This window comes from Nesoenas mayeri, assembly GCF_963082525.1.
Source record: "Nesoenas mayeri genome assembly, chromosome: 8".
NCBI classification, from domain to species: domain Eukaryota; kingdom Metazoa; phylum Chordata; class Aves; order Columbiformes; family Columbidae; genus Nesoenas; species Nesoenas mayeri.
In genome coordinates, this window is record NC_137554.1 from 23,584,776 (window position 1) to 23,602,326 (window position 17,551).

The window sequence follows — 17,551 nt, forward strand, 5'->3', positions numbered from 1 at the left end:
TGATTTTTGAGAAACGAACTGTGCAATACCTGGGTGCATCTCCACTGGAATTGGAGGAGCAGAAGCTGAGCTCCAGAATTGCACCAAACTGTAGGCTTGAAGCTTCTAAAGAGCTTTTTCTCACCTTGAGAAGACCTTAGATTTTCAGATTCATGGGCTGATTACCTTAGGTGTAGTTTTGCATAACAATGCAGAAACCTGGCCTTAGGTAGAATGGCCATTTGTCTAACCTTGCCTTTTTTAAAAAGGATAGAGTTACATGCATTATATTTAGCTGTGTGATAAAATCACAAAAAAGCAGGAGAGTGACCTTCATTCATTCAAACCAGGTAGCAACTACTCCTTCATTCCTTTGGGTTTACCTTGTAAACTGCACCTGTTGAAGCCTCTTGGAAGAGTTAAGATTCAGAAGGAGACAAAAAGGCACCAAAACAAAGCACCTCACTCGCTGCCCAGAAGCTACTCAACAGTGCTGAGCTCTCTGCTCTGTGCTGTGGAAGTGCTTTAATCTTATCAGTGTCCCTGTACATGGGAAAATGGGAAGGGTAGTGTTGTTCCAATGAAACTTGGGGGGGGGGGCTTCCTTGTTTTAATGAGTGGTCAGCGTTGTTGTACTTGGGAAGAGCACTCTGAATAAGCGCAACTTTGTTTAAATTAATCAGAACAGTGTAAATCCACCTACCAGGAAAGTGCCATTCAGCCACTCGAGCAGCATTGGTCAAAATGCAGCTGGAATTTTTTTTTCTAGTAGTAGACTCAGTCCTACCAGCTCCCTTGGTGTTGGCATTGGCGACCGGGCACCATCACTGCATGGACCTCCTCCTGGGAGCCTGCAAATGCTATGCTGAGCCCAGTGAACACAGGATTGCTCCTTGCACAAGCTCAACTCAAGCTATATTTGCAAGATTGCTTCAGGGTGCTGTCCTATAAGTTAACAGTCTCAGCTGCTGTTAACTTCAGCACATTATACAAAAGGAAGGCAATTTAAGTAACTCATATGGACAAACAGTCAGTGTGCGCCAGGAAGCACATTGTAGTGTGCTAGAGCTGACAGAAAAGAATTTGAAGCAGGAGACTTAGCTGGCTTGCAGATTAAGGAACTCGAAACTGCCAGATAACCGAGGTAGGAGTAGGTTAAAGGGAGATTGTACATGGTCAAAAACTCCTAAAATGAAAACAAAACCAAAAACTGAATAAGTCTGAAATAATTCTACTGGAATTTCCTTTTCTATTCTCAAGCTTGTCCAAGTCCGTGTATGTCTGCTCAAGGTTTGTTTAGCTCAAATACAGGGATGTATTTTAATGCCTGCACGTTCCCCTTTAAAGAGAGATAAGAGTATTTTTCTCAGATATCTCTCCTGAGAGATTAACAGGCACTGAATCATCGTTTTTTTCTAAACAAAACATCTTAAGATAAAATTAGTAAAATTTTCTTACTGTAGCAAAAGTAAATATCTAGTTCACCAGTTTATAATAGTTAGAGAAGCTATGTGGTGTGTGGTTTGTTGGTTGGTTTTTTTTTTTTTTAATGTCTGGTGAAATAATTATTGTTTCTAATCAGAGGAAACTATAGATGCATAGTCATGACTAGACTTTTTTTTGAAGTACCTTTCACTTTCGTGACACTGGAAATATTTACTGAAATTACCTGAAAACAACTTCTTTAATATACATGTTTCTTTATTCTGATAAATACACTTCTAAACATCACTTTTAAAATGTCTTGCCCTTTAAAAAGATATTTACTGTAATCAGAGTGGTGCTTGTGGTTCCAGGTAGTACACTTCTTTTAGTTTCAGTTTAACTTAACGTATGACCTTGTTGATAAGGGAGACCCTCACATATGACCTTTAGGATCTTCCACAAACCCTTCGCACACCAAGATGTGGGTTCACATATGAAAATTCCCAGGCCTTTGACATTTCACGTTTCTCAGAGTAGACTAATCTTTCAGGGAATCCACTTAATAAGTTATTCGTGGTCCCTTCTGTACATCATGAATTTACTGATCGTGTTTGTGAAGCTAAAGAGTGTTATCTGGAGATACTACAAAATTTATTGATGCCATTAATTTGCCCACCAAGAGAGTAGAAGATGGCTTGTATTCAAAACCACTGTGAAAGTGTTGTGTACTATAGGCATTAGCATTTATCTGCTGTGGTGAAAGCACATGATGAGTATCTCTTTGTGGTATTATAAAACTTCCAAAGACATTAACAATTCCGTTAAAATTTCATGTACTATAGACCTCTTAGGGTACTGGAGCATATAGTCCATTTGGAGGAAAATGCTTGATAAATTTTCACCACAGCCCTCTACTTCAGGGGCTACTTAAGGGACCAAATAATGATTTTTTTTATTGAATGGTAATATTTTGTTCCAGGCCTTTGTTTGTTTCAAGATGACATCTTTGTCTGAGAGAGCATTGCAGGTACTGCAGAATATGTTTCATTGTTCTTGTAGATTGTGTGTTGAAGACTAAACTACTGTCTTTTTTAAAGGGATGTTTTTCACCTTTTTTCTTCTGTTGTGGAGCAGCACACTGATTTTTAATTAAGAATTTTTATGAAAAGCATGCTTAATGCTTGGAAATATAGCCCTTCAACATGATGAGGATTTCATAAACCCATTTCCTCGCTTTTCATGACTAGGAATTTACAACCACATGCCCAAAAGTGAACAAATACACAGCTCACACATGTGGGATTATTGTGAACACCTGAGGCAAAGCTGAGAAGAGTATTTGGATTGTTTAAATCTCACAAGTTTTGTGGAAATTTGGTGCTTGCCTGAACTTTGAGTGCTTGAAATTAATATGCTAATGAATATAAATCATGCATGGACAGATTGTGATAGCAGTAGATAGGGTTTTGTAGACAACCATCATCAACAATCCTGTTCACAAAATGATAAACTTTCTTAAACCACCCACTGGTCCTTATGCATCTCTACCTAAATCCCACTCTGGATGTTTTGCCCACTTATTCTTAGCCACCTTCAGGAAGAATGCTTCCTATTTTCCACAGATTGCCTCAATCCATCTCCAGTATGTATATATGTGTGTGTGTGTGTGTGTGTGTGTATTTATTTATTTAAAATTTTGACACTTTTTTCCACTTATGTATGGTTTGACATGACTCTACAAGGCATTTATGGTTAATGGTATTTACTCCATACATCAGTATGATAATGTCACCTTCCCTGTCCCAGCATTCTGACTGTTGGTAGGGTACCGCCATAGCACTTTGCTGTCTCTTGTCTATAACTCTTCCCTTAATTCCAGGATTTGGGGGACTGGAAGCTTTATGTTTTCGTATACCTGGTCCCTTGTGAATGCCATTTTTGAATGCCCTGAAAAGAAGGATCTGTGGAATTTTAAGATTGGATATTCTTTTCTAATGCTTTTTCATTCGTAGTACTTATCCATAAATTAGTAACAAAGAAAACTGTGTATGATTTGGGACTTTGATGAGATAGCTGTGACTCTCTTGCCTGGTATCTGCCATCATTCTTACTCTGCTGGGTTTTCACACGTAGGTGCAGCTCTGTGTTCCCTTAGGCATTCAAACCAGCGACGAAACAGCAGGCTGCTTATTACTGAACGTGTTATTATACGAATGGTTATATTCTTGCATCTGCCAGTGTCTACTTCCACGTACAAAACTAGTAAAGATAATGGCATTGTGTACCTCACTTATTACACTTGAATATTGTGTTTTATCAGAAGTAGTCAATTTTAATGCTTGGAAGTTCTACTCATTTATTTACATTTAGGCTGAAGACGGAAGATTTGGTCAATGTTAACTTACACTACAGCAGTTGTGAGGGGAATGGGCAATCCATTAGTTCTGCCAGTTTTCTATCTCTTCCAAGGTCTTTGATGCCAGATGCTCTGGAGTATATTAGGGATTTCCTTGAAGGCTGAGAGAAAGGGGTGACGATTTTTTTTTTTTCAGGTCAACTTGTAGCTGCCATTTCTTCATAGAGTTTGATTGTAAAAACAAGCTTTAAGCACCATACTTTGCAAATGGAAGAGAGTAATAAGTAAAAGGATTCTTCTAAATATGGGGTCCCTTTATCTGTCTTGCTTTGGTCTTTTGCTATACCAAATAAATTACAACGTGTTACAATTTCAAACAAAATTAAAAGGATGAATTAGAGGATATTTACACTTACGTGCTGTCAAATCCATGGAATTTACAACTGAAGAGTGTTCCAAATATGTTAACATTTTTCTGTCTTCCTGTCATTTCAGTCTGTCCAAGAGCTCTTTAGCTGAAACTGGCACAATGCTAAGAGGTTTTAGGTGTCTCCTTGCTCAGAGCTTGAGGCATTATTTCATACTATGTGATTCAGCAGTAAGAAGTTAGAAACATTTTTTCTCAGAAAAGCTACGTGTTCATGTGATTTCTTTTTTATTTTATATTTTTTCCATCTTGAGATCATTTAATCACAGGAATTGTTGAGGTTAGAAGGGATCTCTGGAAATGATCTAGTCTAACTCCCCCTGCTCAAAGCAGGGTTATCTACAGCAGGTTGCTCAGGGCTGTGTCCAGTTGAGTTTTGATTATTTCCAAGGGTGGAGACTCCAAAATCTGCCTGGCCAGCCTGTTGCAGTATCTTTACCACCCTTCTCCAGTAAAACCATTTTTCCTTTTGTTTACATGTAGTTTTCTGTATGTCAGTTTACATGTTGCCCCTTGTACTGTTACTGGGTGCCACTAAGAAGAGTCTTGCTCCATCATCTTTACTGTCTCCCATCAGATATTTGTATATACACCTCCAGACCTTCTCTTTGCTGGACTTAAAGTCTCCAGTCTCTCCTTGTGTGACATACCTTTGTCATCTTTGGGGTCCTTCTATTGACTTGCTCCAATATGTTCATGTTTCTGCTGTACTGGGGAGCCCAGTATAAATCACAGCACTTCAGATGTGGCCTCCTGAGTAGGGAGCAAGGGTCACCTCGCTTGGCTTGCTGGTGGCATTTGTCCTAACGCAGCCCAGGAGGCGGCTGGCTGCTTGTGCTGCGAGGGCTCAGTGCTAGCTCATGATCAACATGGTGCCCACCGCACCTCCCAGTCCTTTTCTGCCAAGCTGCTTTCCAGTTACACCCAGTGTGTCCTGGTGCTTGGGGTCCTTCCACCTTACGTGCAGAACTTTGCTTTTCCCTTTTTGAATTTCACGAGTGTCCTGTTGGCGAATTTCTTCAGCCTGAGATATTCTTTGTCTTTCCAATAACTGTTCTTTAATAGGCTGCACTCGGATAGCTCAGATTTCTTCGCAGTGTGTGCAGGGTGACATTTTCCATTCCTCTTCCACTGCGGGGAAGGGAACCATCATTCACCCTGCTTATCACCAGATTGAGTCCTGCTGGCGGATGGTACCTTTCCATTTCTTCTTCCTCCCTGCTGCAAGAAGTGGGGAGAATCGTGCGGTATTCTTTCATCATCAGGCTCTGCCATAGATTGGATCAACAAATATAAAAGCTTAGAGCTTTCAAAAAATAATAATTATAAAAATTCCCACTGTCTGCTTCTAGAGTTCTGATCTCACGCTCTGTCTGGGGAATCGCGTTTTCTTCTACGCTAGCAACATTGTGGACTTGTGAACTTTCTCTCTAGAATGAAAATGAGGAGCTTTTTCTTTGAATTTCTGTTTTTAATAGTCATAGAAGCAGCTTTGAACAGACTTTGAGCCTGTTGTGGTTGTTTAGTATTTAAACTTCTCAAATATTATCCCTTCTTATTTTTTCCATATACAGTTCTTAGAAAATAAATAAAACATTTCTCAGAATAGTTCTGGGTCATTTCTTCTTTTTACCTGACTATTCCTCTCCCTGGTACTGATTTGTTTATCAACTTTTTTTCCTTTGCTGAGATCACTTTTAAAATAGAGATGACTACTTTATGAGTCACGATTCACAAAACCAGAACGGCTATTTCAAATTATTTGCCGACTTCCTCCAAGTAGGAGGCCATTGGACTCCCTAAAATTAGTGTTTAAATACTTTGAAGTGTATCTTAGAACCAATCTTGATTTTATAATTTCCTATGATGGAGAGCCTACTTCAGACTTAAAGGTTCTTGATTGTTAGTTCCTGTCATTTCTCAAAATTAATGAAGTAATTAAAAATACACTTTATTTTTCATCTGAATTTTTACTTCCTACTCCTGTCTGGCAGACTGCAGTGACATGCTTGACCTGTACACACTGAAATTATTTTCTACATTAAAGGAAAACACTGAACTGCTTGAGGTTTTTCACCAAAACCCTTATGTGAATTGTCATCTTTCTCAATCCTTGTAATTGCTTTACTGACTCATTTCTGAAGCCTTTATAATGCATCAGTATCTTCCCAGTAACAGGATTAGAACAGGATACTGTGTAAACTTGGAGGGAATAAGATTATGCAGGTGTCTGAAGCTCAGCTGAAAGATTCAAAAGCATCCCTTCAGCAGCTGATCAGGTTATTTTTGGTCTGTTATTTCTTTTGGTTTTGAAAAAGGATGATTTGTTTCTTCAAAGAGTCGTTGCTATCATATGAATTATTAAAAAACATCCAGTAATAAGAAACATTCCGTTAAGTAGTAATCCGTAATTAATACAGACTAGATTGCCTGTACAGTCTTAGTGATGTACTGTACCAAACCAAAGTCTGATTGCTCCCAGCTCTGAAAGTACAGTAATAGTCACGTCATCTACGTGGATGATCTTTTATTTAGAGACACTATTAGGAATATGGTAAAGTTCCAGAAATGTGAATTATCAGCCTATTGAAATTACTGATTGCAAGCAAAAACATGAGATTAGGTAACTGAGTATAGATGCAAATACATTGCATCTAGTTACTTACAAAGACATCCAAATACATGTGTTGTACATCCACGTGTACGTAAGCACAGCGAGTAGTGAACCAGGCATTACAAGAGGGGTTCATTCTGCACTAGTTTGCTGAAAATCTAGTCATGAAAACTCAGTCACGTCCATCAATGTACACGCCTAATGATCCAATGATGCAGAATGCTTTTTTCTTTTTCTTTTGACCTTTAACCAGGAAAGCTTATTATTTATACATGAAGTAGCTCTCTTTCATTTGGACAAGAAAGCAGTAGTCTTTGTTGAAGTAGGTACCTATGGTCTGCAGACCAATTTACTTTTCAGCTTAATGAATCAGGGTCTCCCTGCACACAGGTTACTTGCTTTTGCCAGTATTTAGCAACCTAATATGTCTGCCTTAAGTAATTACATGCTAGGTAGTTGAGATGTAGTTCAGCCAAAAGCAGGAACTGTATGGGAGAGTGGGATGGAAAGGACCCAATTTAGATTTGCCTCAAGCTACTGTGGCAGCTCAGAGAGACAGAGATGAATTTTGAACTGAAGAAAGCCAAAGTGATTTTGTTTAACCAACTGTTTTTCTCACTTTTAAATAAGTTGGCCTATAATATCACAATTTGTTTTGGTTTTCCTGAATGAAAATTTTGACGTTTTTAACTGCCAAGCAGGAAACTTTATGGAGGTGATTTCCAGGTTAAAAAAGCCCTGAAACTGACTGTTTAACACCCTTTAACCACTATGCAGTCAGTCCTAAGAAAAAATTAATATTATAATTTTATAGTCTGCATCATTATCCTGCTTCCTTCTCAGTGCTACTTTTGCTAGTCAGCTGGGTTAAAAATTGTAGAACAATCACCAATACATATCTCAGTTAAATGTGAGTGTTGTGTGTAATTGAAAGAGGTGTTTGGTGATGTACTGTGGGTGAGATAGGGTTGACACAATGTATCAGAAGAGTTATAATATTATTTATTCAGATTCCTTGCATATCTCAGATGCTTGGCATTGTGGGGATTATTAGAAAACACAAAAACTGGAGATTGTCTAGAAGCTTTGTAATGAAAAAAGCATCGAGGGGGGGAAAATCCCTTGCATTGTTTATTACAACATGCATTTGGACTGAGAGTGCTTCTTTTGACTAGGTCCTGTTTCCTTTGATGCTTATTTATCATCATTTTGTTTAACTATATATCTTCTTCAATGCATGTTATGTATTACTTATTAAACAGGATATTTTTGTGTGTATTGTTTTTAAAATTAAAAAGCATTTAGATTGCCCAGTTTGGAGGAGGCTGTGAAATGAAGACAGGATGGACCGTTTGGTTGGGTTTCTTTCAGAGACTGCTGGGATTTCAAGAATGGATTGATAAACCCAATTTCAAGTTTACTTGTGTCAAGTTAGTGAAGAAAAGGGACATCTCCTTTTGATTTGCTTCCCATGTATTTTTATTCACTTACACAACCAGATACAAGCCCATGTGAAGTGCAGCCACGTTCTGCACGATGGGTGAAAAGCTGTTCTCAGTGAGTATGTCAGAGCTGAGTCAGCTGGGCCTCCTGCTGCGCTCCGCTTTTGTTATTTTTAAAAAGGTCTGTGTCCTAAAGTACCTAGTTCTGTTAAATATTAGTAAGCCAGTACAGTGAATTTTGATTACTAAAGTTGACTGAAGATGTATTGTCTGCCTTGTGTGTTGCGTCTGGTAAATAGCTGGTTTCTGTGGTAACAGTCTAAAAAGGTAGAGGGTCATTGGTACCACATAAATTCTTTAAACAAGACCTGATCATAGCAAATTCTAACATTAGTCTTCGAAGAAGGGTAAAAGAGGAGGAAGAGATTCAGACAGCTTTTTCCTTTTGTAAACTCACTACTTTATAGGGGAAAAAATAGCTAGAAATAGCCTGTCTCGTACAAAATGAAAAGGTTGTGGATTAAGGCATTGCATTAGTGAACCAGCTGGATGAATGTGAAACAGAAAGTTCTCCAGCTTCAGCCATTATGGGTTTGTTTGGTTAAGTCTAATTTTGGAAGTCATTATAGCAAAGGTAAATGACTTGCACAGGAGACTACTGTAAACAAAAGACTGGATACATTTACTTTGGCAGGAGCCTTGAGAAGACTTGGTCCTTTCAGTGCCGCTTTTCCGCAGCCCCTATACGACTCAGCACCTGCCTTGCTGCGCAGGCGGCTCCTGCTTCCCTCCCTCCCTCCCTGACAGCCTCTTTCCCCTGACAAGTGGGATTTCAGAGGGGCAGTACCTGCTGATGAAATGCTGCTCTATAGTTGTAGAATACCTTTATTTTTATCATAGCTGTCTCTTGACTTCTAAAGCCACTGTGTTTTGCTCAAGAATCTGTTCACTCTCTTCCAGTCTAGTACGGGAGTATAATCTGTTTCACATTCTCTACTCTTCAATTGTGGCTCCTCTTTGGTTGCATTTTGTGTTTTTAATTTTATCATTTAATAGCTTTCTACTTACACATTCTAAGCATATTCTTGCTTAGCTGAGTTTTCTAGTCTTTAAGTGAAGAGTAAAGCATGAGAACTACAATTCCTCTTCCAGGTCTCTACCCTTCAGTCGCGGCTCTGCCTGTTCCACTCCTCCTTACTCACACTTGCATGGGCTGGGAGGCAGTTTCCATGATGACAGAAAGAGTGCCCATGCAGAGCCTTTGTCTTCCCTTTTACAAAGCTTCTTGTGAACATACTGAGTGGCTGTAGCAGAGGTTTCGCTGGTTTCTAAAGCTGGGAAGATGAAGTCAAGGGGCAGAGTCAGTATCTTCTCCTTACTTTAGTCCCCTGCTGACATCTCTCTTCTGCAGTCCCTGGCTGTTGGGTGACCCGGGAGACCCCTGTCACAGGTGACTTCTGGCTGCTGTCATTTTCTAGATTGTTGGGATATACTTCCAGTCAAGGAGCAACTGTTTAACTTGACTGCTAAAACAGATAGAGCATACTCCACTGTTAGTTAATTTCTTTTTTTCTTTTTTCTTTTTTCTTTTTTTTTTTTGAGATTTTTATGCTTCATCTTCAAATCACAAGAAACCCATCCCTGCACGTTCTCACACACTTTATGCCCATGGAGGATACAATGCTGCTCATCGTTCTGATATGTAACTAGTATCAAAGGAATATATAGGGTTATTTTGTACTGCTGCCATAGAAGAAAGGATTATCTTTATCTCTGAAATTGCTCCCTTAGTGCTCATTAGCTAAAAATACAGTAACTGAGAAGCTAATAGGAAAACATTCTTTCTAATAGTAGCCCTGATCCTAAATGGAGTTTAACCACATAATAATTACACACTAGAATGTTTGACCAATATGACTGATATAAACAAGCCAACCATGGAACTGAGTGCCTGGGAAGAGATTTTATTTCAGATTAATTTAATCTCGTTCTATATATACAAGGTATTTGTATGCTTTCAGGTCAGATGGCTGATTCTGAAGAAAAAGCTGTGGTTTTAGCTGCCTGAACTCTTTTGAACTTCCTTCCACCTGCAGGGTCTTTGAATGTCAGGAGAAGCAGACAATTTTGTTTTAACAGTATTATTCTCTGATGTCTTAAAAAAACAGGTAATATAGATGTTGTCTTAAATATAAACTTGTTGGGGAAAAAATGCAAGAGATACACCTCTTGATAAAGCTAGCACAATGTTTTGACTTTACACTAAGAATTAATAAAATATAGATTTTTTTTTTTTTTTTCCTGTGAGGAGTTAGTCTAATATCATTACTTCCTCTGTATAAGGTACTGGAGTGATGGAAATGGTGAGTTTTGGTTACTGCCCCAAACTAAACCCAGTCAAGTGAAAAAGTTTTGGCTATACATACTTAGATTTCTAGTCTGAGATTCAGCCTAGGATTTCAGAGGCAGCGGTGTGGCTGTCAGTAGGATAGAAACTCTTGGAAAAACGAACGTGGAGAAGCTGTGCGTGCCGTCTGATCACAGGGTGCTACATGCACTGCGTCCTGCAGCGTGTGGGCACCTTCCTCAAAGTGAAGAACCAACATGATTTACACCAAAGCCAAGGATCTAAGTGATGTGTCAAACTGAAGACCTGTTTTCCGCCCATGAATTTAGTATCATAACCTTCTTTTCATCTAACACTAAGACAGTATAACTGTATTCCTAGAAGATTATGCTCATGAGTATTAATTAGTGTGTTCCTGATGTGATACTCTATTCCTCTTAATCTCTATTGTGGAGGATGTTTTATTTCCTTTTTACACAGCAGAATGTGCTTTAGGGCTAACATTCTCAATTGACTTGCCTGTGAAAAAAGGTGTGTATTGTTTTAAAAAGGCAATTTGTCAACTCTGCCCAGAAGATTTGTTGAACTGAATAAATGCTACAGATAGGTACTATTAAATGAGCACAAAGTCTCAGACTTAAAGCCATGGTATTGACAGGGAGCTCCTGCTATACCTTTTACTGCCTCTCACCCAGCAAATCTTTAGATAAATAGGAAAATTTGTGTGGTTCCCGGAGCTGTCAGGCTCTGTGGTTATACTCAGCAGCCAGAGACGAGGCTGTTGGGGACTGTCCTTAAATTCTGAAAGTTTAATGAATCTAGATTTGTTTTTCTGAGCTCTGAGCCATCAGCTGCAACAGGACAAATTTGCTGCTTAAGCCACTTTCTTTTTCTGAATTTCTGTTACTATAGCCACCTTATTCCTAGTAGAAGCTGCTGGAAAGGATGGAAGTGGGAATAAAAATTGGTGCCTGCCTTGTGCAACAGGTGCAGTTTGCAGTTGTGAGCGTGGCCTGAGCTGACTCTTGTTCACATGCAGAGAATGGCCACAGGCAGCCCAGGCAGCCGCTGCCGCAAGAACTTGGGATTTCTGCATAAGTATTTCATATCTCTTGGAAAGATGCCAAGCGGAATTAAATTGCTTGTGGTGAAATCTTTCTCTGTGGCTAGGTAGGACATTGAATACTTTTGAACTTTTAAATTGCTATGGGACAGCCTGATCTAGTGTGGTTGTATTTAATATACAGACAGACTTCTTAATCAGATAGAGTTCTTTGATGCTCATTTTGTTTTAAATATACCACCCTAACTTGAGGGAGAGGAAAGGAATTCTTGTAATAACATACACGTTTGTTTTTCTGTTTAGTAAATTGACAGGTGTTTGGTTTTTCTTGTGTCTGCCCAGGAAACCACGTCTTGTCTCCTGGAGAGCCTGTTGGAAAAGGTCTAACGCCAGAAGCTGCAAAAGATCTTGGTCTCCCCGAAGGGATTGCAGTAGCGGCATCGCTCATTGATGCACATGCTGGAGGACTAGGTACTCTGTCAGATATTTACTATTTTTGGAAACAGGAATGTATTGAATTAATTTCAAAAAGCTGTTTTTCTCACAGCCTGTTTTGTATCTAGCAATTTGCTCTCATGCTGTTCTTATGAAATAGCACAACTAAAATAAGAAACCCCTCACAATAACTGCTAGTTTATCTGCTTGTAGAAAAGGGTTATCACTGTTTATTGCTCTTCAGCTGGCTTTGCAAATTGGTTATTAACTTCTACTAGTTTGTGAACTGAAACACCAATGTGTTGGTATGTCATTGTGCTGTGAGTTTGCATCTTCTGTTGCTCAAAACTTTAGGGGTAGGCAAAACATAAGAAAACAAAACAAAAAACAAACCAAAACAAAAAAAAGCAACCAAAAAAGCCCAAACCAATCAACCAACACCACCACCACCACCAACCCGCCCCCGACATTCTAAGGGAGAAGTTTCATGTCTGAGTCTGTTCATAGTTTGTTGTCTTTCTTAGTTTTATGAAGCGATTCATGCTTTGTTTAAATAATACAATAGAGATTTTTTCGCATACACTTATGCCAGCATAATGTGGGATAAACCCGCTGCTTTTGGTCTAGGGAGTTAGAATATGTAAATACTGTGTATCTAAACTAGCCAAGAGGAGTAGAGGGGGAAGTGACCTCTGCACAGCATTTCCCTTCTGTAACTTCAGACTTTTTTTCTGTAGCTGGAATGAGAGGCCTGATGCTTAGATTTTTTTTCTTTTCCAGCACAATATTCTGATATGCTCGTTTTCAACTGTGTTGAAATATATTCAGTGAGGCTCAGTTGCTTCAACTGTGCTGTTTGGTATTATCTAAATACAGTCAATAAAAAGTAATTCAATGTAATTATTCAGCAGGAAATGGAGGCTTTTTAGTTTGATAGTTTAGAAAAAAGTCTTACCTCAGAAAGATTCAGTGTTATTGAAACAGTACTGTTCAATGGAAATCTATTGCTCATCACAGTATTTTTCTCTAGATCTAAATGAAGTATGATTTGATGCTAAAGTACCAGTTTAGTGTCAAATATTTTGTGATATTTTATATCTCGTCTTCTTCCAGAAGTTGTGGCCTGTAACTTTTTAAATGTTTAAATCCACTTCCTCTGCCTCTGATAACTCTTTCTGATGAGATTAAGTAATCAGGTAGATTGCTTTTCTTGTTCCCCCAGAAAGGATTACATAAAGACTGACTTTTAGTGTCATAGTTGTAGTTGTGTTCCTGCTGTTGTGAGTTACTTAAAAATCTCTTTGTGTCAATTAGTATCATAATTGCATAAAAATGTGTTTAAAATTAATGTGCCCTAGCAGTTTTGTATTCTTGGAAAGGGTGTGATAATAAGCTGGCCTGAACTAATGAACCTGCTGAAAAACTGGATTGTCACAGGACATGTGAAAATGACAGTGGAGGGTCCTTGTTTAATTAGCATCATTATATGATTACTGGATTCAGAGCACAAAAAGTTTGCCCAGTAAATTTCATGTGCTGGACTCAATGAATTGAATTTAAAGAAGAACAGAGAGCTGTTCATTTTCTGTAGTCTTCTATAAGGAAACCCTAACGCTAGAAATATATAGCTCCTGGCATCCAGCAGAGTGAGACTTCAGTGGATAGAGACAGTCTGCTTCTGCCAGTCCTGTTTATCAGAATCTGTTTTCCCAGATGGCACCACAAACACTAGCAGACTACTGAAACCACTGCCAGGAGAGAAGGAATATATAGGTTATTTTTGGAGAGGGAGAGATGCCTTACGGGGGGAAGTGCTGGTAACGCAAATGGCAGAACCTATATGCTAATCACACAGTACTGGAGCAGAGCCTGGGAAAAGAGGAAAATCTAGGATAGAAGTCATCCTTTTCAGTCTGGGAAGGGCAATAAATAGGTAGGGAAACTAGTAGAAAAGGCAGTCAAAAGGAAGATATTTGGATAGCGAAAGAGACAGCAGGAGCAGGAGGAGAGCTGGAGAGTGCAAATGTAGGTAAAGAGAATTAGTAATGTGGCTACATCTCAAATACTAAATAGTTCTCCTTCATCCAGACCTGTTAAGAGGAAGAACCTTCATTTTTTTCAAGTCTAGTTTAACCTACAGTGTGTAGAATACAGAGGTGAAAATCATGAAGGAAAAGCAGAAAAGCGAAAGTAGAACATACATAATAGAACTAGGAAGTGAAACTGTGTTCTGATCAACAGATATTAAGTATCGCAATGCACAAAAACATATTAATCTTTTAATAATGATAAAAGGCACACAGAGGAAAAGAAAATAGAGATATTAGAAACAGTGATTTAAAATGTGAAGATATCGGAAAGAAATAATCTGAAGTTTATGTAAAACTTTTGTTTTTAAAAGGTACTGATGTGTATTTAGTGCTCCTTCTGTTGTGATCTGTATTGAAATGTTGAGGTTTACCGTTTGTTTGAAGGTTATGACTTGTAAATTAATAAGCATTAGATTAGTTTGTGGGACATCACCATTCAACAGGTGTCCCTATTTTATTCTTTTACACATTTGGCTGGTTGTTTTAAAAAGAAGTCTGTAACAGCGGAATAATGAAAATGGCTCTTTCGTATCCTGCAGGCTAAACCAAAATGACCCAATGGAGGTCTTGTTTTCAGTGTTAGTAACTTTTGACACACTGTTCAGATCTGCTTTTGGCTGGATATAAAGTGTGTTTTAGCAGGATAGGTTCCTGAAGTTTATAAAGGCTTCAAAGTTTTGAGTAAAATAAGATAAAGAATTGCGAAATATTTATGGCTGTGGAGATCATCTGTCAGTTCATCTGACACCTATTAGGGAAAAGTAAAAACTGAAAGCTGAGTAGTTATGTCTTATATTTTGTACCAATTTAAAAGAGCCTACAGATAAAAGCGTGAGTATGGGAGGCCAGTCTTTTGGGACTGGCATCATAAAAATAATGTTTGCATTGCACCTTTTAAAAAGGCATCAGCATTGTTTCGGCAAAAGTAGATAATTTATTGTACAGTATATAAAATACTTTGTCTCTGTGGAAGAGATCCAAGAGCATGCATGCTAAGCATTGCCTGCTTTTCTAAAATCTCTCCTGCAGTTTGTGTGATATACAGACTACTTGTTCTCAGTCTCTCTTGAGAATCTTTGAAAGATGTTGAGTCTGCCTCAGAATATGAACAATTCCAGCTAAGTTAAAGGTGAAAGTGACTTGTAACAGCAATTAAATTATTTTTAGCAAATAAAATATCTAATCTTTCATTTTTATGACAATGTTTCAGACTTATTTGCTGTCTGACTTCCATTAATCACAAAGAAGATGACTCTAGCAACTCTGAACACTAGTAAAGCCACTGACAAAATCCTACTGATTTCAAAAAGGCCAAGAATGCATATTCTGCGGCATGCGTGTTTTCTGAGTGGTTAAAAATATCTAAACATGAAGCTCTTCAATTTTGTATTGTTTATGAAAATACATTTGCAACATATGCTGACAATTCAGTTTAATAGATTTGTTCCCTCTGAAGTGCGAACAATATTTTTAAGTCGTTCTAAAAATTCTGTTACAGTGTTGCCTAGTACAGGAAATGGCCTTTTAGAAAACCCTATCCAAAATTCTTAATACAAACTCATGCATGTTTATGTTTTAACGGTGGGGGGGAAAAAAAAGCACAAGAGGTAGAAGCCATACTTTTAGCTTTCTGTTTTTCCTTACAAATAGACTCTGTGTAAGACAGCTCTGCTACTATGTAGTTACAAGCCAGCTAGGATAAAGAGACATAAGGACAGAATGGTAAAGACTGTAAATTTTTGCCCTAATTTTCTGATTATTTAGATAACTTCCAGCCATGATAATACTATGTGATAACCATGGCAACCATGATAAGACGGACCTCAACAGACCAATTTGATAGCAGAATCTTGCAATGGTGAGCTAAACAAGAAGGTGTTAATGCAATGTCATGGATTGGAAGGGACCTCGAAAGATCATCTAGTCCAATCCCCCTGCCGGAGCAGGAACACACAGGAAGGTGTCCAGGTGGGTTTTGAATGTTTCCAGAATAGGAGACTCCACAACCTCCCTGGGCAGCCTGTTCCAGTGTCTGTCACCCTCACTGAGAAGAAGTTTCTTCTCAAATTTAAGTGGAACCTTTTGTGTTCCAGTTTGTACCCATTGCCTCTTGTCTTATCATTGGTTGTCACCAAGAAGAGCCTGGCTCCATCCTCCTGACACTCACCCTTTATATATTTGTAAACATTAATGAGGTCACCGCTCAGTCTCCTTCAGGCTAAAGAGACCCAGCTCCCTTGGCCTCTCCTCACACGGGAGATGTTCCACTCCCTTAATCATCTTTGTTGCCCTGCACTGGACTCTTTCCAGCAGTTCCCTGTCGTTCTGGAACTGAGGGGCCCAGAACTGGACACAATATTCCAGATGTGGTCTCACCAGGGCAGAGTAGAGGGCAAGGGGAACCTCTCTCGACCTACTAACCACCCCTCTTCTAATATACCCCAGATGCTATTGGCCTTCCTGGCCACAAGGGCACAGTGCTGGCTCATGGTCATCCTGCTGTCCACCAGGACCCCCAGGTCCCTTTCCCCTACACTGCTCTCTAATAGGCCATTCCCCAACTTATACTGGACCTGGGGTTGTTCCTGCCTAGATGTAAGACTCTACACTTGCCCTTGTTATATTTGATGAAATTTTTCCCTGCCCAACTCTCCCGCCTGTCCAGGTCTTGCTGGATGGCAGCACATCCTTCTGGCGTGTCAGCCACTCCTCCCAGCAAACTTGCTGATAGTGCACTCTACTCCCTCATCCAAATCATTGATGAATATATTGAATAATATAGGCCCCAGTACTGACCCTTGAGGCACTCCACTAGATACAGGCCTCCAACTAGACTCAGCCCCACTGACCAGGACTTTCTGGCTTCTTCCCTTCAGCCAGTTCGCAGTCCAAAAGGGAACTGTCAGAAGTGGGATTCGAACCCACACCTCCAGGGGAGACTGCGACCTGAACGCAGCGCCTTAGACCGTTCGGTCAACCTGACTTGTAACACTTGGTGTCTTTTACAACATTCAGCAAATACTTTCATGATCCCTCTACAGTGAGGAGAAATTTTTATTTTTCTTTTTTTCTTTAGGAGATGCAAATGTGACACACAGTCTAGTGACCAGTTTGCCAGTTGAAAAGTAGTGCTCAAGAAAAAAAAAAAAGACAAAAGAATATTATGTGTTGGGCTGATGCATTTTGCAGCTGAAGCTTGGTGGCAGGTCTGCCCTGTTCTCTAAACAAGCTTCTGGCTCCTCTCTGGCATCTCCTGGGTATAAATTTCTGCTGCAGGCTGAGTCCTTGCTGACTTTGTCCTCTGTCCTGTCCTGCACGCAGAAGCTCCTCAGAGCCAAGCACAGTTCTTCTAAGGGAAGGAGTAAGCTTCCTT

At 39.2% G+C, this 17,551-nt stretch overlaps 1 protein-coding gene across 1 annotated transcript in view; it reads left to right on the forward strand.

Annotated features, from left to right (window-relative positions):
- FGGY (FGGY carbohydrate kinase domain containing) overlaps window positions 1-17,551 on the forward strand; it is a gene marked incomplete at its 3' end in the record, with an annotated part of 308,876 nt that overhangs the window by 223,805 nt on the left and 67,520 nt on the right. The window contains exon 8 of the mRNA XM_080348952.1: window positions 11,996-12,124. Within this exon, the coding sequence (XP_080205078.1) occupies window positions 11,996-12,124 (129 nt within the window). The remainder of the gene's footprint in view (window positions 1-11,995; window positions 12,125-17,551) is intronic.